The sequence below is a fragment of the Neofelis nebulosa genome, chromosome 10, assembly GCF_028018385.1.
Source record: "Neofelis nebulosa isolate mNeoNeb1 chromosome 10, mNeoNeb1.pri, whole genome shotgun sequence".
NCBI classification, from domain to species: domain Eukaryota; kingdom Metazoa; phylum Chordata; class Mammalia; order Carnivora; family Felidae; genus Neofelis; species Neofelis nebulosa.
The window spans coordinates 115,183,591-115,204,481 of record NC_080791.1 but is presented as its reverse complement, the minus strand read 5'-3'; the positions used below and the strand labels follow the sequence as shown (position 1 = coordinate 115,204,481).

General features: G+C 61.7%; 1 protein-coding gene and 1 long non-coding RNA gene across 4 annotated transcripts; one reads left to right on the top strand and one right to left on the bottom strand.

The window, feature by feature from the left end:
• Positions 1-801: 801 nt before the first annotated feature.
• Positions 802-18,311, top strand: EPS8L2 (EPS8 like 2). Of its 3 annotated transcripts, none has more exons than XM_058690115.1 (21): positions 802-934; positions 3,471-3,578; positions 3,663-3,718; positions 4,485-4,549; positions 11,369-11,530; positions 12,124-12,273; positions 12,341-12,420; positions 12,504-12,646; positions 12,739-12,809; positions 12,976-13,102; positions 13,327-13,415; positions 13,617-13,691; positions 13,902-14,050; positions 14,178-14,310; positions 14,472-14,584; positions 15,807-15,912; positions 16,575-16,688; positions 17,089-17,161; positions 17,319-17,499; positions 17,602-17,734; positions 17,880-18,311. In XM_058690115.1, the coding sequence occupies exons 2-21, from the start codon at positions 3,535-3,537 to the stop codon at positions 17,961-17,963; spliced, it is 2,148 nt and encodes a 715-aa protein (XP_058546098.1). In that variant the 5' UTR covers positions 802-934; positions 3,471-3,534; the 3' UTR covers positions 17,964-18,311. The 3 variants fall into 3 exon arrangements, with proteins under 3 accessions (XP_058546098.1, XP_058546099.1, XP_058546100.1); XM_058690116.1 differs by lacking the exon at positions 802-934 and adding an exon at positions 947-1,062; XM_058690117.1 differs by lacking the exon at positions 802-934 and having other exon boundaries at positions 3,521-3,578; positions 4,490-4,549.
• Positions 8,846-11,510, bottom strand: LOC131488378 (uncharacterized). Its single transcript, XR_009250189.1, has 2 exons — positions 11,372-11,510; positions 8,846-10,631 (listed from the first exon to the last, which is right to left on the bottom strand). It is a non-coding gene; the product is annotated as an uncharacterized LOC131488378 (long non-coding RNA).
• Positions 18,312-20,891: the final 2,580 nt, after the last annotated feature.

Sequence of the window (20,891 nt, the reverse complement as noted above, 5' to 3'; positions counted from 1 at the left end):
ACTTCCTCCCAGCCAGCTGGCTGAGCAGGGGCATCCTGGGAGTCCATTCAGGACCCCTGCCCTACGCTGAGGGCAGAGGGTGGGGCCTGGGCCTAAGGAGGGGGGCACTGCCAGGAGTGCCCTCCCCCACCTGTTCTGGTCCCTGGCACCAGTGAACAGTCTGGGCCACAGGATCCCCACCCTCCCGTCTGACACCCACATCCCTCTGGGGATGCCCATGTTGGTTGAGGCTACGAGAAAAGACTATAGGATCTCCTGAATTGTGGAGGAGAGGGCCCCTCTCCGGCCTGGGAGGCTCAGCGCGCAGAGCCCTGGGGTCTCTGGCCTCCGATCATACCTTTGACACCCACTTGCAGACTAAAACCTGGCCCTAGCACTCCCCCCATCCCTCCAGAGCCGAGAGGCCGGCTGAAGGGGAGGGGAGTCTGTCCCGGGGCCCCAGAGAGAGCCCCTCTGCAGCAGGCATGAGGCTGGGGCTACCTGGCATCTGCTAGGGCTCATCCAGGCCTGCCTCTCGAAGATCTCAGAGCCTCGCCCTGCTCGGTCACCGGCGCATCTCCGGGGTGAGGGGCTCCAGATCCGCCTATCCGTCCGCGGGCGCCCCGGCTCTGGGGGTGGGTGGGGTCTGCAGGTCCAGGGGGCCACGGGGGTGGGTGTGGGGGGCCGAGCGCGGGGAGCCCCGGGGGGCGGGGCCGAGCCAGAGAGGCGGGGCGTCCTCGTCCTGTCCCCACCCCTCCCCCCGCACCCGCCCGGCTCCCGGGTCTCTAACCTGCCGCTCGGGTTCCTCCTCGCGGCCCCGCCCCGGCCCGGCCCAGCCGCGCGTCCCTCCCGCTGCCCGAGCCTGGGCGCCGAGGCGAGGAGACGACAGACGTGCGGACGGACGCGCGGACCAGGGCACCCACCGGCGGCGCGGGCACGGGGCCGGGAGCAGCAGGTGAGCGCCCCCACGGTTTCCCACCCAGCGCACCCCGACCTGCCGGGCAGCCGCCCGCGCTTTGGCCAAGGAGCGACCCAGGAGCCCCGCGAACGTACGGCGGTCCGGCTCGGCCTCAGTTTCCCCAGGTAGCCGGGAAACTGGAGGCTCTGGCCTGAGTCCTTGGGCCGGGCCGGGGCGCCAGGGGCAACGGGGTGCGAGAGCGCTGAGCCGAACCCGCGGCCAAGGCGCCCGGTGCCGTTGCGGCCTGGTCTGCCCCGCCTGGTCCTGGGGCGGCGGCGGTGACCTGAGTCAGCCGGCCCCCTCCCAGCCCCGGGCTTGGCGGGGGGGGGGGGGGGACCCCTTCCTCCGGTGAAGGGGCCCCGAACCCCCCCCCCCCCTTCCACGGGACAGGCTGGGCCTCCTTGGCGGCCAGACACCAGACAGAGGTGAGCCAGTGGCTCTCTGTTTGTCAGGTCAGGAGGCACTTCCTGGGTGTCTGAGCGAGAAGGAAACATCAGGCTAGGGTCAGGCTCTGGGTCAAGGGGTGTGGGAGTTTCAGGGAGGAGGAGGCTGGGTGCTGTGTTGCAGGGGCCTGCCGGTGCCCCGCCTGAGGCTACCCTGGGTCCCTCCTCCCTGGGCCAGGCTGGCCTGGGGTGGTCCCTGTGCATGAAGGTGTCCCTGGTGGCAGGGGAGGAGGGTAGGCAGGCTTGAGGTGCTTCTCAGGCGCACCCACAAACCACCTCTGCCCCCACTCCAGGTGGAGGTGGCCCCAGCAGCGCTGGGAGCCGGGGCCCAGCTGGTGACGTCTCTCCTTCCCCACCTCCGCACTCTCCCCCCATCCCCCAGGGCCCTGCCCAGGCCTCTCCTGATGTCTGCCTAGAACAGGGCCTCAGTGGCTCGTCACTCCCCTGGCCCTGTCTGTTGGGTCCTCTGTGCCTGTCTCCCCAGTGAGCCTTAAGCCCACTCCTCCCCCACTCAGGCTTCCCAGGCCTGTCCCTGCTTACCAACCTGGTTGGGCCCTCCCCAGCCTGTAGCTCCCAGACCCCAGCACAGCCAGCGCCTGGGGGGGGTCCCCCCATTCCAAGGCTCCGCCCAGCTTCCTCTGGGCTTTAAGCCGACTCCTCCCCAAGGTCACTCGGCCTGCCTGCACGAGCTGGAATTTGAACTTGGGGCTGGTGCCTCCACCCTCCCTGCCCTGCTGGGGCCTCCTCCACGGCCCAGCCAGGCACCCTGCTTGGCCTTCCCTTTGCACCCGGAAAATGGCCGCAGTAAAACCAAAGTGCAGCCTGGGCCCCAGGTGTTGTCCGGTTCCCTTGGGGTTGCCCAGCTCCCCTGCCCCGGTCAGCTGACCGGAATGGGCCCGTAGGCGGCCCCTCCCCCAGCTGCTCCCCAACCCAGATGCCAGCTCCTGGACTCAGCTCTTTGGCTGGCCCTGCCGAGACCCCCCGCCGCCCTGCTCCAGGGAGGTGAAGGCCACAGTGTTCTCAGCCTAGGCTCCCCAAGGAGAAGGGCCATGTGTCAACCTGTGCTTGTCTGTGTGTGCCCAGAGGCCTGGATTTTGCCCAGGTGTGTGTGTACCTGGACACACGTGCCCAGTGCCCTTGGCTCAGCCCATCAGGAATCCCATTAAGCAAACACTTGGCTCACTCACTGAGGTCATGAGCATTCCGGACATTCTCCACGGGCAGATGGTCAGAGGAATCTGACCAAGCCCCTACTCCCACCCATCCTGAAACAGCCAGGACCCTCAGTGGCACATGGGAAGGGGTGATCCGAAGCCCCCAGACCCCTCACACCTCCTGGAAGCCCTCCTCGTAGGTGGGACCTGATCAAACCAGAAAGTCCTAGGGTGCTCCCCACCCCCAGGTACCAGCACTCCTGGCCTATGAGTACCCACTCCAGCAGACCCCCAATACTGAACCCCCCACAGAGGGACAGTCTTGTCAGAGGTCCCCATGGGGCACAGACACCATAGGACATGTTAGCCTGGCCCAGGGATACAAGGCTCTGCTCACCCCCCTGAGGGTGGGCTCCCTCTGGACTGGGTTCTGGGTCCCCAGGGCCACACCTTCCCCCCCAACCCCATCCCAGACTCAGTCTCATCCTGTGCTGCTGTCCTCTCATGTTGGCTCCCACCTGATTCAGGGCCTTTGAACATGCATTCCCTCTGCTTGGAAGGTGGTTCCTCCCCCAGTCCCGTCTCAGAACCACCAGGACACTGTCCTTGCAGCCCCACGCCAGATAGCCTCGGGAGTGGGACCCCTCTACTGGCCCGTCCTGGGGCTCCCTGTGGAGGACCAAGGGTCTGGAGTGAGATAGGGGCACACGTCTGACAGCTGGGACATGGGCTGGGAGGTCCTGCCACATCCAGGAGGCAGGGCTCCGCTCCCTGAGGACACCCCGCCCAAGCACACTGGGGAATCTGGCCAGGACGCCAGGGCTGCAGCCTCTGGACCTGCGGTGGGTGGAGCAGGAGACCAAGCCGCGCCCTGGGAGCCCTGAAGCCACTGACCAGGCCCCAGTGAGGTGTCAGCTCGGCTACCCTGTCCACTAGGCCTTGGACCCAGGCCACACAGGCCTCCATCACCCCCCCATCGCCAGCCACGACCGAGGACGCCATGAGCCAGCTGGGGTCCGTGAGCTGCTGCCCCGGTGCTGCCAAGTGAGTCCCCACCCCCACCTGCGGAGCAGTCCCCAGGGAGGGGCGCGGTGTGGGCCTCGCCCTCACGGCGCCCCTCCCCTGCAGCGGCAGCCTGGGCCGGTCGGACGGTGTGGCCAAGATGAGTGCCAAGGACCTGTTTGGTGAGTGAGTCTCCTGGACGGACGTGGCCGTGGGGTCTCGCCCACTCCCCTCCCCCCAGGCTGTGCTGGGGCTGGGGCACCAGGGGAGAGGCACGTGAGCCCTGGGTGCCCGAAGGAGGCCCCCGGACCCTAATTAAGCAACAGCTAGCCGCTCAGGCCCCTCCCTCCCTCACCGTAAGGAGAGAGGCCTTTACTAATAATTCAGGAACCATCAATATTGATTCGGCCGCCCTCCTCGCTGCAACCAGATAGCCCAGGGGGGCGGGGCTCAGGCTGGGTGGAGCGCCAGGTGTCTGCTCCGCGGGGGCGGGGCCTGGCCAGCCAGGACCTCCCCCGACTCTGCCCCTCCCCGCAGACACACACTTGTGCCTTTGGACTCGGTGCCCTGTCTGGAAAGTCAGGAGCGCCAGGGAGGGGCCGGGAGATGTTGTCAGGCAGCTCTGGGAGTTGGGGGAAGCCCTGGATTGGACCCCTTCCCAGGAAGGTTGGCAAGGGGCCTCCATGGGAGGAGTTATTGAGACTCCTGCACCCCTCAAGGACAGACCCCTATCACTGCTCTGAGCTGGGGGTCCTTTCCTAGGCAGGGACCATCCTGGGGGGGGGGGGGGGCTCACTCACATCTCATACCCTTGAGTCCTTTCTGGTGGCAGCACCCCTCGCCTCCATTTGGCCCTCCCTGTGGCCCAACCTGGGAGTCCAGTCCCACCTGAACTAGGGGCTGTGGGTCCTGCCCTCTGGGGTGAGTGACCGGTGGCTCCCTGCTCAGAACAGAGGAAGAAGTACTCCAACTCCAACATCATCATGCACGAGACCTCCCAGTACCATGTCCAGGTGAGGCCAGCCCCTGAGGAGCACTCCGGTCCCTGGGCAGGTGTGGGAACTGAGGCACAGAGGGAAGGGGTCAGCCCAGCTTCTGACACCCACAGCGGGCAGCCAGAGCCAAGGACTGCCCCACGCCTGTCCTCCAGTCCTGGGAAGGTCACAGTCTGGGGGACACAGGAGCCCTGGAGCTATGTCAGGGGAGGGGAGATGCCGGTGGCCAACACAGGCCAGGCAGGGACAAGCCTCGGGTGCTGTTTGGCAACGCTCAGGTGGGAAAACCTGCTGGAAGGAAACTGGCCATCCTGGCCCCCAAACAAGGAACTAGATTAGGAGGCATTAGGTGGGACAAAGACACACTTCCTGAGCTTCTGCAGAGAAAGCCTGGCATGGCCAGTTCTGAAGGGCTCAGCGAGAGTCCAGACTGGTTAACTGAACTTAAGACCAGCTGCCAGCTCAGGAGGGTTTTTACTCTAGGTCAGTTTTGATTCACACTTAGAACTCCGGAAATATGTTTTTTAAGTGACCTTCCTGGTTCCTAGCCACTGTCCAAACCTGTAGGACAACAGGGCTGAGAATGGCTGAGAAGGGAGGAAGGGGGGGCTTGGACCAGGAAGGGGGGCCCTGGACCAGGAAGCAGGGCTTGGACCAGGAAGGAAGAGCTTGGACCAGGAAGGGGGGCCCTGGACCAGCAAGATGAAGACCCCCACACGCACATAGAACCCCCTCACACCCACAGAAGCCGGGCGTGTCACTACTTTCTGAGCCTCAGGTTCCTGGTCTATACAATGGGTCCGCAGAGACATTGGGAGTCCCTAGGTTCTTGAATTGGGCTGTGTTGAGGGAGCAGCCCTCCCTGCCAGGCTGGTGGCTGCTGCTGGCTCAGGGCCCAAAGGCAGGGTACCTAGTGAGGACAGGTCTTCCCAGGCAGCTCAGCCGCCTCTCTCGGGGTCGTGGGGACTTTGCCGTCCTTTGCCACTGGGGACTCCCAGCCCTTCTGGACTTTGGTCCAAGCTAGCCTGTGGAAAGACCCCAGCCCAGGGGCACCCCTCCTGCCCACCCAGCAGTCAGCAAGGCTGGGGGAGTGAGTGGTCTGGCCTGGCCCTCCCAGACGAGAAAGCCAAGGCACAGAGAGAGGGTGGGAGGTGGGGGCAAGATCAGACCCACCCTGGCAGTGGGGGGCTGCTAAAGCCTCTAAGTTAGCGTACAGTGAAGCTGAGGGGGGCGGGGGGCGGTTCTGTTGCAGTCAGTGCCACCGTGGTCAGGACACAACAGCTCCATTACCCCAAAGCTCAGTCACGCTGACCCCGGTGGTCAGTCTTCCCCACTGTCAACAACACTGCTCTCCTACATCCCCGAAGCTTTACTTTTTGGAGAATCCCTCCCTTCCCATAACTGAATTCATATAGCTTATAACACTTTGTTCTGCTCGGTAAACTTATTTCAAGAAAGCACACGTGTACAGCAAGAGTCTGTGCCGTAGGCTGCAGTGGCGGGGGGCGGGGGGCATCTCCACCAGCCGCGCCCCACCCCTGGGGACCCTTCCTATGGTCCGTTCTGTCCACCTGCGTGTACACATCCGCCTTCTGGACCGCGAGGAGTCGTTTGCGCACATCGTCAGGTGTGTGGATGAGAAATATTTTCTCCCAGTCTGGCTTGTTGATGTGACCTGTCTTTCGAGGAGCGGAAGTGTTTAATTTTGATGATATCCAACCATATCCACTTTTTCTTATGGTCAGGGCTGTTTTCTTGGGTTTTGATTTTTTTTTGGAGGGTGGGGAGTGGTCATTGCCTGACCCAAGGCTCTGAAGATCTCTTCCTGTGTTTTCTCCTAGAAACTCCAGAGTTGAGGCTTTCACACTCAGGTCTATGATCCATTTGAAATTAGTTTTTGGGTATGAGACTTAAGGCTAGGTTTTTCCCTGTAGCAAATGTGCAGCCATACTGAGCAGACTGTCCTCCTCCCGGAGGTTGACTTGCTTGGTGCCTTTGTCAAGAAATGTTTAGCTGAACGTGGACGGATCTGTCCACGGACCCCTTTGCCTCACGGTCTCTCACTTGCAGCAGCTGTATTATCAATCTTGAAATCAGGCAATGTGAGCCCTCCAACTTTATATTTTCCTCAAGATTTTCTCGACTTTTCCAAGATCTTTGTGCTTGCTCTTACCTTTTAGAATCAAACTGTCCATTTCAATCCCCCGCCCCCAGAAAAGCCCGCTGGAGTTTTCACCGGCATTGAGTCAAACCTCTGGATCCACGCAGCGCGAATTGACATCTAAATGATCCCGAGTCTTTCCCGCCTGTGGACGCGGGATCTCGTCCCGTATCAGTGGCTTCTCTGACTTCTCTCGGAGCGTTTGTTGTTTCCACCGCCGAGGACTTGCGTGTCTTCTGTTAAAACACTCCTCGGGTGTTTGACTTGTCGACACTGTTGTAAACGGTACTGGTTTTTCTTTTAAAGCCATTTTCCGATTGGCTGTGGCTAGCGCACGGAGGAACCTTTGAACTTGTGTGCAGTGACTGAGTGTGCTGAGACGCCGAATTCACTTACTTGTTTTAGTGATTTGCTTGTAGATCCATCGAATTTACTCTGTATACAATCAGGTTGTCTGAAATACAGCGCCTGATACCTTATTCGGAGCCACGTTACTTTTCGTACCTCGTTGCCCTGGCTAGGATCACCAGCACAGTACTGAGTAAAAGCAGCAGAGTGGACATCTTTGCCCTGTGTCCAATTTTAGAAGAAAATATCCAGGATTTCCCCATTGTATATGCTGTATTTTTGTAGATACGTTTTATTACCGAGGAAGCTCTTTTCCATTCTTTGTTTGCTGAGAACTTTCATCGTGGAAGGTGTTGAACTTTGTCAAATGCTGTCTCTGAATCTACAGAGGTGTATTCACTACTGTTAACGTAAGTCAGCCACACTGATAGGATTTTTTCGAATGTTGAACCGACCTCGTGTTTCCGGGACAGACTTCATGTGTGCATGTGTGTTATTCTTTTTATGTGTTGATGCACGAATTCGCTAATATTTTGTTTTCGCATTAATGTTTTATTAGAGATGTTGGTCTGTAATTTTTCTTTTACTGCAAAGCCTTGACGGGTTTTGGTGTTAGAATTATGGTGGCCTTAGAAAAGGGAGTGAGAAAGTATTCCCTCCTCCTTGGTTTTCGGAAAGAATCTGTGAAAGATTGTTTTTATCTCTTGCTTAAGTATTTGTTACGATTGACTTATGAGGCCCTCTAAATGCAAGGTTTTCTTTGTGGGAAAGAAAGGTTATATATATGAATATATTTTTTAAAGAGCGTGAGAGTACATGCATATATACATATATTATTTTTTTTCTAGAGTGCACACGTCTCTAGATAGATTAAAAAAAGTTTTTTAAATCTTTATTTATTTTTGAGAGAGAGAGTGAGAGCAGGGGAGGAACAGAGAGAGAGGGAGACACAGAATCCGAAGCAGGCTCCAGGCTCCAAGCTGTCAGCACAGAGCCCGACGCGAGGCTTGAACTCACAGACTGTGAGAGGATGACCTGAGCCAAAGTCGGATGTTTAACCGACTGAGCCACTCAGGTGCCCCAGATTTTTTTTTTTTTTTTTTCTTTACAGAGTGAGAGAGTTCGAACATGAGAGCAGGGGAGGGGCAGAGAGAGAGGGAGAGAGAGAGAATCCCAAGCAGGCTCCAAGATGTCAGTGAAGAGGCCAGTGCAGGGCTCGATCCTATGACCTTGGGATCATGACCTGAGCCAAAATCAAGAGTTGGACACTTAACTGAACCACACAGACGCTCCTTGCTTTTTTTTTTTTTTTTTTTTGGTTATTGATAATTTGTGTTTTCTCCTCCCCCGCCCCTTGATCAATCTTGCTAGGGTTTATCACTTTCATTAATCTTTTCAGAACCAAATTTGGGCTTTGTTGATTTTTCTCTATTGTTTGTTTACTACTTTGTTGGTTTCTGCTCTTAATTTCCTTCCTTCCACTTACTTTGGGTTTTATTTGTCTTTTTCTAGTTTCTGAAAGGAAATGCTTATATCACTGATATTAAATATTTCTTCTTTTTTAACGTTTATTTATTTATTTTAATGTTTATTTATTTTTGAGAGAGGGAGAAAGAGCACAAGCTGGGGAAGGGCAGAGAGAGAGGGAGACACAGAATCCAAAGCAGGCTCCAGGCTCTAAGCCATCAGCACAGAGCCTGACATGGGGCTCGAACCCACGGACCACGAGATCATAACCTGAGCTGAAGTCAAACACTTAACTGAGCCACCCAGGCGCCCCAATGTTTATTTATTTTTGAGAGAGAGAGAGAGAGAGAGAGAGAGCATATGCAAGGCGGAGGAGGGACAGAGAGAGAGGGGGCGAGGGCAGAGGGTCCGAAACAGGCTCCGTGCTGACGGCAGCCAGCCCGACTCGGGGATCGAACTGACAAACTGTGAGATCATGACCTGAGCCGAGGTCAGACGCTCAACCAACCGAGCCCTCCAGGTGCCCCAAACATCCCTTCTTTTCTAATATTCATTTAAGGCCGTACGTCCCCCTCCATGAACTCCTTTAGCGAAATCCTGCAAGTCTGATGCCCATGCCTTTATTGTCATCCAGTTCGGAACATCTTCTGCCTTTCCCTGGGGACCGTGTGAGCATTTGCAGCTCCAAACGCCCCCGCCCGCTGCTCGTGCTGCGTCTCTACGTTGTGCTGTGCTGTGTTTTCGTTTTCGTTTGTCTCTTGAGTATTTTCTTCTTTCTCTCGTGCCTTCGTTCACCCATCGGTTGTTATGTAGGAGCGTGTTGCTGAATTTCCAATTATTTGAGGGTTTTCTAGTTATCGAACGGTACTGACTTTTATTTTACCACCACGATGGTCAGAGAGCGCAGTGTGCGGGGTTTCCATCAAAATGCGCTAGACCTGTTTTGCGGCCGGGTGCGTGGCTTTATGTGGTTTGGTTGTGCGGGTTTTGCTAACAACGTGTGCTTTGGGGCTCCCCCTGCCTCGCGCGGACGGCCAGCCTTATGTCCCGCTGCCCACTGATCCCTCTGACTGCTGATGCTCACGTAGCTTGGGACCACCCTTTCTTGTCACACTCAGTGCTGCAGGGAGCAGCCTGGTGCCCGTGCCACGTCGCACACGTGTTCAGGTTATCTGAGTTGTGACAAGGGCGTGCGTTCGCCTTTCCAGGTGTCCTGGGCTTCTCCCCAGAGCACCAGGCGCATGCAGGGTGGGAATCCCACTTCTGCACGTTAACCTGCACATGTGACCCGCAAGGACCCGTCAGCGCTGGGCAACAGAAGAGGTAAAACAGTGCACCTGGGGGGCTCAGTCGGTCACGCATCCGACTCTTGATTTTGGCTCAGGTCATAATCTGATGGTCTGTGAGTTCGAGCCTCACGTCCAGCTCTGCTTGGGACTGCTCTCTTCTCTCCCTCTCTCAAAATAGATAAACTTGAAGAAAAAAAAAGTAAAACGTTCAGCAGTTGATTCATTTCGGAAGTAGTAGCGTCAGACTTGCACTCACGATTATTTTATTGAGATTATATGCAGTCTCCTATATTAAAAAGTTAGTTATGTTGGTTTTCCTGGAGACTCTCGGTTCGTGTCTTTTGCCAATTTTCCTACTGGGGTGTTACTATTTTACTTAGTCACAGATCTTTTTCATTTGTGTATTCATTTATCATCGGTATTCTTAATAACTTTGCTTAACAAAGTAGAGCCTTGAACAAGTAAGAGCTGTCACTGTAATGCATAGTGGTCTTTATAAATATTAAGAAAACTAGCCTTCACTATATCTATTACATCTGTTTTTCCGATTTTTTTTTTTTTACTTCGTATATGGTGTTTTTTTTGTTTTGTTTTGTTTTTTTCCCAAGCAGATTAAGTCACATTTTTCGGTCTTTTCTTCTGGGCATCTGGATTTTCTTCCTTGTTTAGGGAAGTCCCTCTGTGAAGAAGGCCTTTCTGAGATCTTCAGGAATCATCCACTATTTTCTTCTAGCACTTTTGTAGCTGGGTCTTGACTACCTGGAATTTAATATAGTGTTTCCCCGACTGTCGAAGCATTGTTGACTGACTTCAGCGGTGGGACACATGGGGGAGTCTGGAGGGAGGAGGAGCCTGGGTCAGTCTTGGAGACAGAGGAAGGAGGAGGCTCCCTGGAAAGGGAGGGCTTGGCTGGCCAAGAGTCCCCAAGACCCACCCCACATGAGCTCCCCACATGGCCATTCCAGCATATTCACTGAGGGCCCACTGTGTGCCAGCCACTGTCCCTGGCACTGGGGAGATAGCAGGGAACCCAGCAGCCGGAAAAGAAACAAAGGAGCACATGTTCAGCATAATGTCGGATCGTGGTCAATAAAAACAAGGCAGGCCAGGAGCTGGAGTGATGCCGTGGCCAGGCAGGAACAGCAGGTCTGAGCAGAGCCCTGAAGGAAAAGAGAGCTGGAGAAGAGTAGGGGAGGCAAGGTGGGGACAGACCATGCAAAGGCCCTGCGGTGACCCTGAACCAGGTCTTCTGGGGAGCAGGAAGGCTAGCATTCCTGGAGCCCAGCTACAGGAGATGGGGAAGGGTGAGGGATCGTCTGTGTAGGACTCCCAAGGGTTTTATCAGGGCATGTCCGCGGCCCCCTCGGACATCCACGAAGGCAGAGCAGAGACCTCCCCTTAAGGTAGGGCTGTGTCTCTTCAGACCCCCCAGGGCAGGGGATGTCCGCCCCCCCCCACCCAGGCTCCCAGGGTTGGGCATGACCCCTCAGGCCCCCCGGGGTGCAACCCCTCGGCCCTGGTTCTGGGCACTAGGAGGGCTCTCCCCAGAGTGACTCCCCCGCCCGTCCCCAGCACCTGGCCACGTTCATCATGGACAAGAGTGAGGCCATCGCGTCTGTGGAGGACGCCATCCGGAAACTGGTGCAGCTGAGCTCCAAGGAGAAGGTCTGGACACAGGAGATGCTGCTGCAGGTCAACGACCAGTCACTGCGGCTGCTGGACGTGGAGTCCCAGGTGCGGTGGCGGCAGGGCAGCAGGGACACGGCCCAGCCTCTCAGCGGGGCCTCCGGGCGGGGCGCGGGCGGGGGGGGGGGGGGGGGGGGGCTCCATCTGGGGGCGGGGCCTGCATTGGGGGGCGGGGGCTCCATCTGGGGGCGGGGCCTGCATTGGGGGCCGGGGGCTCCTGCGGGGCGGGGGAGGCTGAGTAGGGCGCGGGGCAGCAGGCAGGGCAGGGAGACCTGGGCGGGGCTGAGCATCCGGGGGAGCCGTGTCACAACAGCAGCGCCTTGTCCACCCCTGGCAAGAGCCCGTCCACCCGCCGTACCAACACAGGGCCTGGCTATGTCCGGGGGTCGGCGTGTCACAGCTGTGGCCACGGCCTGGCAGAGTCCGTGCCTGGGTCTGCGTCGGAGCCACGCCCCTCCTGTGTGCGTCTGTGTCCGCGGGCGCCCCCCACGGGCCGGGCTCGCCACTCACGCCCACGCCCCGGGCACCACGCCCCCGGGGCTGGGAGCGCGCGTCCGCGGCGGTGCCCGCGCTCGAGTCACGAGTGGGGGTCGCGACCCGGAGGCACCGCTGAGCCCACACCCGAGCCCCCTGCCTCCCAGGAAGAGCTGGAGAACTTCCCGCTGCCCACCGTGCGGCACAGCCAGACGGTGCTGGACCAGCTGCGCTACCCGTCCGTGCTGCTGCTCGTGTGCCAGGACTCGGAGCAGAGCAAGCCCGACATCCACTTCTTCTACTGCGACGAGGTGGAGGTGAGGAGGGGGCGGCGGCCGGGGCGGGGGCGGGGTCCCGAGCCGGCCTGACGCCCCGTCCCGCCAGGCGGAGCTCGTGCACGAGGACATCGAGAGCGCGCTGGCCGACTGCCGTCTGGGGAAGAAGATGCGGCCGCAGACCCTGAAGTAGGTGGGGGAGCGCGGCGGCGGCGGGGAGGGCCGGGTGTGCGGCGGGGCCGGGCTGAGCGGGCCTCTGCCCCCCACTGCAGGGGCCACCGGGAGAAGATCCGGCAGCGGCAGTCGGTCCTGCCCGCCCCCAAGGGCCCAGCCCCCATCCCCTTCCAGCGCCACGGCGGTGACTCTCCGTCCAGCAAGAACCGAGTGGGCCCGCCCGTGCCCCTCAGCGAGCCGAGTAGGCGGAGGGAGCCGGAGGGAGCGGGAGGGGGCGGCCGCCGTCGGAGGCACCCGCCGTCGGTGGCACCTGACTCTGCCTCCCGCATCCAGGCTTCCGCCGTCGGGAGTCGCAGGACGAGGAGCCGCGGGCTGTGCTGGCCCAGAAGATAGAGAAGGAAACGGTGGGTCTCGCGGCCCGAGCCCCCATCAGGCGTGGGCCCCTCCGGCCAGCCCCCAGCCAGCAGCCACCTCCTCCCCCAGGCCAGGGACCGAGAGACAGTGCGTGGGAGTGTCTCTGCAGCTGGTGGGGGCGCCTCAGACTGACCCCTGCCTCCGCTCTGACCCCAGCAAATCCTCAACTGCGCCCTGGACGACATCGAGTGGTTCGTGGCTCGGCTGCAGAAGGCGGCCGAGGCTTTCAAACAGCTGAACCAGCGCAAGAGGGGGAAGAAGAAGGGGAAGAAGGGGCCAGCAGGTGCGGAGGGGGTGGGGTGGAGGGCGGAGGGGACAGCGGCTGGGGTGGGGGGGATGCCTGAGAGGATGGAGAGACCGAGGTGCAGCTGAGGCGGATGGATAGTGGTCACGGGGACACGTGGCTACTGGGCTGCAAGAGGTCCAGTCTGAGCAGGTGGCTGCCGGGTGACTGCTGGGGGCAGTGACTGGGCCAGCCAGGTTCATAGCCACTGCCCCACATTCCAGAGGGCGTCCTTACGCTCCGGGCACGGCCCCCCTCGGAGGCCGAGTTTGTTGACTGTTTCCAGAAAATCAAGCTGGCTATCAACCTGCTTGTGAGTACACCAACTCTTTCCCACCCTCTGTGCCGACATTGGGGGGTCCCGGGTCCTTGCCACCCCTTATCCCCGACACCATCCCCCCGTCTGCCTGCCCCCACTTCCCGTTCCTCTGTGCTGACATTGGGGGGGCCCGGGTCCTTGCCCCCCTTATCCCCAACGCCATCCCCCCGCCCATCTGTGTGCCCCCCGCCCCAGGCCAAGCTGCAGAAGCACATCCAGAACCCCAGCGCTGCGGAACTGGTGCACTTCCTCTTTGGACCGCTAGACCTGGTGCCTGGGGCTGGGGGGGGGGGTGGGGAGCGGGGCCCCGGGGTGGTTTGCCTCTGGCTGAAGGTGGGGGGACGCAAGTGCCCACCTCGGGCAGGCAGCTGGGGCCACGCGTCCACGCTGCGAGCGTGCTGGCCTGTGGTGCTGCAAGTGAGCGAGCTGGGGTTGGGGGCCGGCGGGCAGGGCCCTCTCTGAACCCCCGCTGTGCCCCAGATCGTCAGCACCTGTGGGGGCCCAGACATCGCATGCTCCGTCACCAGCCCCGTGCTCTCCCGCGACGCCGTGGGCTTCCTGCGAGGCCACCTGGTTCCCAAGGAGACGACGCTGTGGGAGTCACTGGGGGAGACATGGACACGCCCCCGGTGCGTCAGCAGGCAGGGAGGGCGGGGAGGGGTGATGCAGGGCGTGGGGTGCGAACTTGGCGGGGGGGGGGGGGGGGTGGGCTCCAGTGGGTGGGCGCAGCTCACCCCCAGGATCTCCCACCCCCAGCTCTGAGTGGCCACGGGAGCCGCAGGTACCCCTCTACGTGCCCAAGTTCCACAGCGGCTGGGAGCCACCCCTGGATGTGCTGCAGGAGGCTCCCTGGGAAGTGGAGGGGCTGGCGTCTGCCCCAGATGACGAGGTCAGAGCACCCACAGCCCCCCCCCCCCCCGGCGCCGCCGGCCGTCTGCGTCCTCCACCAGTGCCCACCTCTTCAGCCCACCTCTGTGCACTGCCCTCACCACGCCCCCCTGCCCTGGCCCTCACCCCGTGCCAAGCCCAGGTGGTCCTTCTTCCCCACAGCCGACTCCAGTGAGCCGACTATCCTTTCGAAACTCCCCAAAACACAGCCTCGTACCTGAGCCCACACCTCCGGGGGACGTCCTCCCACCAGTCAGCTCCCCGCAGGCTCACAGGTAAGTTCCTCTTAAAAACGGGAGTGCGGCACTCACTCCTAGAAATGCGGAGATTCTGACGTGAGTATGCTGCCACCAGGTGGCGGCAAATGTTTTGTTCGTGATGTTCAAAGCAGCGTTTTTCCAAACTAGAACCAGGTTTTCCTTCTAACTTTAGAACATATCCCAAATTAGCCATAAACTCATCAGCCTAATCTATCATCCTTTTCTGTGTCTTCTCACGTGTGTTTCAGAATTACCGTTAGAAGTTTACTAAGGCGCCGAACTTAAGTGAGGTCACCAATCCCTGTCACCTCGTTGACACTGATTTAGGCTTAACCTCCGAGCCAGAGAGGAGACTGAAAGTCTGAGCTACGGACAGTCGTTCTCCCCGCCCCCCCCCCCACACACCCTTCAACAGACTCAGGGCCTGGGGGACTCCCCTCCCTTCCTCCCCCACCTCCTCCTTTCTGTTCCCACTCCTGGCCCCGGATCTGTCTGCGATGCTCGTCACCCTGCCAGATCCCAGGATTCGGTTTCAGGAGGGGAGGGGGCCGAAACCTGTACCTTAAACAAGCACGCCCCTCTCTGCTGCACACCGGCAGCTTGATGTCCTTGGTGCCCCGCCCAGGGCCACACTGGGAGACACATTTTCATCCTCTGATCTCCAGCCCGGCCAGTCCTGGCTCTGGAGCCACGTCAGCCTCGGCCCCCTCGCCTGCATGGTGTCCCGAGGCCCACAGCTGTGTGAGGAGGCTGCCCAGACTGACCAGGGGGGACAGCCCAGCCCAGGGGCAGCCACGGGCCAGCTCCTTGCTGTGGCCGGAACACCCTCGGTCAGGGCAGCCCCTCACCCCACGCCCCTGCAGCTCGTGGGCAGTCCTCTGTGCCATACCGACTGCCCCCCTCAGTGATCACCTGCTTCCAGGTGTGGCAGTGCCCTGTCATTTCTCGGGTACAGGCCTGGCTCTGGTTCCCCTGGGGGGCCAGGCCCGGAGACCCCTGAGATGGGCTGGGCTGGGGCAGGCCTTGTGCCCACAGGCCCCGGCGTCCCACCCCGCTGCACGGCCCCCACCTCCGCGTGGGGCCCCAGGCGCTCTGGGGCTGTCACAGTTTCTGTTCCCGGCTGATGCGCCTCAGCCTGTCTCCTCTGCGACCTCAGAGAGCTGAACAGGAGCAGCACGCACCTGCGAAGCTGCTCCCCGGGCCCAGCCCTGGGCCTCAGCCCTCCTGTTCCACGCAGGGGCTACGAACCTGCACCGGCCATGGCCAAGTACGTCAGGATCCTCTATGATTTCACGGCCCGGAATGCCAACGAGCTGTCAGTGCTCAAGGACGAGGTCCTGGAGGTGAGCAGGGGCCTGGGCTGTGGGGGGGAAGGGGGGCGGGGGGGACCGCAGGCAGCAGCCAGGCTGCCTGATGCTGGCCCGTGGCACATCTGTCCAACCCCGTCCCCGGGACCGCGGCCCCCAGACTCCAGTCTGGGTCCACAGCCTGCCCGCCCCCCCCCCAAACAGCCTGGCTGAAAGGCTTCCCGGTCTTGGGGCTCTCAGAGGGGGCCCAGGGGCCCCTGTGCTCGGCTAGGCTGGGTTCATGCTGGAGGATGGGCCTTCCCTGTGCCCATCTAGGGGACCCTCCAACTCAGCCAGGGTTCGTCATTCACACCCAGCCCTGGAGCCCCCTTGAGGCCCCATCCATCTGGTGCCAGTCCTGAATCCAGGCCATCCAGTGGGGGACAGAAAGTGGAGCGGGCTGGGGGGGGTGGGTGATCTACATGCACAAGGCTAGAGGCACCTTGCAGGAGGCCACTGCAGCGGGTGGGGAGAGGTAGCCGCGTGGGTGGGATGGAAGGCTGGGCAGGGCGGGGGCTCCTAGGGGGGACTATGGCAGCCCCATAGGACTGGGGGGAGGCTGAGCTTAGAGACGCCTAGAACTCTCTGTGGCGCACCTGTAAAGAGGGGTTTCCGCACCCTGCGCTGGTGCCCGTGACGAGAGGAAGGGGTGCCCACAGGTGCTGGAAGATGGCCATCAGTGGTGGAAGCTTCGGAATCGCAGCGGCCAGGCGGGCTACGTGCCCTGCAGCATCCTGGACGAGACTCGGCTGGAGGACGTCCCCCCAGAGCAGGTGAGTGGGAGGAGGGGGACCTTGCTGTCGTGGAGGAGCGGGTGCAGCCACATCTCAGGAGAGATGCCCCCTTCCCCCATCACCTCCCCACCACCCCACCCCCAACCCCCCCACCCCCCACAAAACACCCCCGCCCCCCTCACCCCCACCACCCCCCACCCCACACACCCCATAAAACACCCCCCAGAAGACACTCCCACGCCCCCCACCCTCCACCCCGACATCCTTCACCCCCCACCCCCCTACCTCCCACAAAACACCCCCCCACCGCCCCCTCAAACACCCCACCCCACCCCCTGCTCTGAGTCCCGGAGTCCTGCGGGCTGGCCAGGCCCTGGGAGGGGGGGAGCTGAAGCTGATGGCACCCCCACCCGCTCGCCTCTTTCCCCCACCCTTGCAGGCCAGTCTGAAATACTGGGGTCCTGCCAGCCCCACCCACAAGCTGCCCCCAAGCTTCGCAGGGAACAAAGAAGGTGAGAGGCGCTCTGCTGGGGGATGAGGGCCGGCGGACGGGTGCGGGTCCGCGGCCCAGGGTGCCCTGGGGGAGGCAGGGGGAGGAGGGTCCCCGTCCAGTGTGGGGGAGCCCTGGATCAGCTCGGGTGGGGCCTGAGTGCCGAGTGCCCCCCGCAGAGCTGATCCACCACATGGACGAGGTCAACGACGAGCTCATCAAGAAGATTAGCAACATCAAAACGCAGCCGCAGCGGCACTTCCGCGTGGAGCGCAGCCAGCCCGTGGGCCTGCCGCTCACCTACGAGTCCGACCCCCACGAGGTCCGCGCCTGGCTGGAAGCCAAGGCCTTCAGCCCGCGGTGAGCGGGGCGCGCAGGCGGGGCGGCGCGGGGGTGTGTGAGGCCTTCACCTGGGGGGGGGGCCCGCCCTGACGCCCACCCCCCTCCCGCCCCCGGCCCCAGGATCGTGGAGAACCTGGGCATTCTGACCGGACCCCAGCTCTTCTCGCTCAACAAAGAGGAACTGAAGAAGGTGTGTGGGGAGGAGGGCATCCGCGTGTACAGCCAGCTTACCGTGCAGAAGGCGGTCCTGGAGGTGAGTGGGCGTCCCACGCCGCCCTGCGCCTCGCTCCCCGCCGCCGCCCCGCTACCGGTGCTCCCAGATCGCCTGCTGAGGGGGAGGCTGCGGGGCCCTGGCCTGCGGGGCCGAGGCTGAGGCTGCCGCACCCCTCCCTCCCCAGAAGCAGCAAGGTGGCTCGGAGCTGGAGGAACTCATGAGCAGGTTTCATTCCAAGAACCAGAGGAGAGTGGAGGAGGACAGCTAGAGCCGGCCGGCAGGGCCCACCCCAGTGCGTGGAGGGTTATTTTTGGATGTGTGTATGTTTCGTATCATGGACGTGGAGTGGGGGGCGGCTGGGGGCGCCTCACCTGCCTTGTGGCACGTGGCCTGTCCTCAGGCTCCCCAGCGCCTCGGCCCCCCCCCCCCCCCCCAGGCTGCCTGCCCCAAGGCCCTGTTCCGCCAAACTAGCCGCCTGGAGATGCCAGCCCCTCACGCACCTGCCCCTGAAGCCAGAGCCGTGGCCTTTCCAGCCCCGCCCCGCCCCCTTCCCAGCTTTCAGACCCACCCCCTCCCTGAGGCCACAGGACCCCCACGCGGCAGCCGGCCGGGACTCACCCTTTGCCCCGCCCCCCATTCACATGGGGGCTCCTCCTGGCGCTTGTGACCCTGGCCCCAACCTCGCCCCTGGCTGCTGCTTCTCACGTGCCTGTGGATGGGCTGTGGGACAGAAGGGCAGGAGGCCTCAGCCACCCTGGGCGCCGAGCGGGGCCCCGCCCCCAGGTATGGCCCACAGCACCCACCCAGCGCATCGCTCCCCAAAGGTGGCCGGGGGGGTGGCTCCAGGTTCCACTGGGGCAGGGTGCGTGCTCCACCCTTTCGGGGAGCGGGGAGCCAGGTTGGCCTGGATATGCTCTCACCCAAGCATGGCCTTTGACACCCCCATCCCAACGCCGCTCCCGCCCCCAAGGCAGAGCCCAAGAAAGGAACTTTCTCTGACCGGGTCTCAGGCCAGGCTCACCCTGCGTGCTGTGTGGGTGGTGGGTGAGTCTTAGAGCCCTGAACTCTGCAGAGATGACAGGTGACCAAGGTTCAAAGGCCGTGTCATTAAACCAGTTAAGTATGCTCGCAGCCAGTCTGTCTCCTGCGGGTGGGGATGGGGTCAGTGTGGGCCTGGAGCTCCCCCCTGCAATGGCACCCTTTGTAAGAGCCACTGGGCAGAGGGCAGGCCATGGACATCCCAAGTGAGGCCACTTACCCCTGACTCCAGGGGGTGCGCCCAGGAGCCCCTCACCTGCACATGTGTCCGAGCGGGCCTGGGGGATGTTTCTGGGAGGTGAGGGCCTGAGGGGGGCCCTGCCCATTCTGCTGGCCGTGACCCCTGACTCAGGCCAGGGGTCCAGAAGGCCCAAGCTCGGCCCCAAGCTGAGTGAGGGAGGCACCCTAGGGGAGGGCGTGGATGGACGGACATGGGACTGGGTTGGCCGTCAGCTGTGATGGCGTCAGTGCAGGAGTGGAGGGGTCCCTGAGCACACAGTGGGCTGCGCTCTGCACCCCAGGACACCTGACCGCAGGCCAGTGCCCACCTGAGCTCACACGGGCCCCACCCTCGGAGGAGGCCTCTGGCACCCTCTGCTGGCAGCTCTGAGTGCTGTGGTGCTTGGCGTCCAGGGGGCACCCTAGTACCTGGCCGGATGGGGGGCATCTCCACCCGTGTTTCCCCCACGCAGCTGGTGGACCAGTCCTTGGGTCTCTATGTGGCGGGCAGGACAACCGCAGGGGGCTCAGAGGCAGAGGTTGTACCTGTGGGGTTGGGGGACGGAGAGGGCTGTCGTCGGGTCTGGCGCTGAGCCCGGCCCCGCCCTCAGGCCTCAGAAGCCCCAACTCTCAGCTGGGACAGGCCATGTGGGGCAGAGTCTAGGCAGCAGGGCTGGGTCAGCAGGAGCTGGGACTGCCGTGCCCTCTGGACCACCACCCAGCCTTGACCACTGGGGCCTCCTCACCCCAGGAGAGGAAGGTCCTCCCCCAGACCCGAGGGTGGGAGAGGAAGGTCGATCCTCCCAGGCAGAACCCGGGAAACAGGGAAATAGTACGCAGAAGGAAAAGGGATCAGATGGGGTGTTGGCTCTCCTTCCAGAAACCCACAGCTACCTTCAGTCCGGAGCCACCGGGAGGGATAGGCCCCTGACTGGACGCCCCCCCCCCCCCAGCCCTATTTGGCTGAAGCCCTCCTTTGGAGCAGTGGTGGGGACCCCAGCTCCCCCTGCTCCCAGTCCCCCCACTCGCCCGCCCCCTTTTCCACCCAGCAGGGTTCTGCCTTCACCGGGATGGTACGGGCTTTGGGGACACTGCCTTTGCGCTGGGGAGCGCAGTGATGGGCGCAGAGTCCCATAGCTATCAGGACAGCTGTGAGGAGTCACTGTGCTCTCTGCTCTGAGGGCACTGCTGTCCAGGGCTCCCAGACTGGGGATGTCCGAGCTCCGCCCTCCCTGGCCCCCTGGTGACCTCAGTGTCTGTGAAGTAGGCAAGGCTGAAGAACAAGGCACTGAGGGGCCAGGCCACTTGCCTGGGGCCCCAGAGCAGGGGAGGAGTGGGACTCCAATGCGGTTTGGCCTGATTTGTGTCACTAACCTCTCACCTCCTCGCCTCCCACACCGGACTGGCCAAGCAGGGAAGAGGAGGGTCTGGAGGGGTGGTGGGGACCACAGAGCGTCTGACCATGGGCGGAGCCAGGAGCGGCACACTGGGCAAGGGGGGTGGGCTGCCGTCCGGCATCCGCCCTGTGCCCGGCTACGCTGGAGCGAATGTCTCCTTAGACAACGCCCGTCTCTGTCTCGGGGACAGGCGCGTCTTTGTGGCCCTCCCACGATCCGTGTGGCTCCCCTCTCCCCCTCCTCGACAGCTGATCTCACATCCCATGGCTGAGCCCGCACGGGGCGGCCAGGGGGTGGGGAGGCTTCCCTGCCATTTAAAAAGAGGCTTTTCCTTTTCCTTCCTGCATGAGGCCCGGCGTCCAGATTTGCACAACACACATCGATGCCCCTCCTCTCGCCATGTTGTTGGAAGAGAAGCTGTTTTGCGCTGAAATGCGCTCGTTGTGCTCGAGTGCTGGCTCCCCAAGATACCACCATGTGACTGTGGCTCGACCTCGAGCTACAGGGGCTCGCCTACCTGTTGACACTTAGCGGGGTCTGAG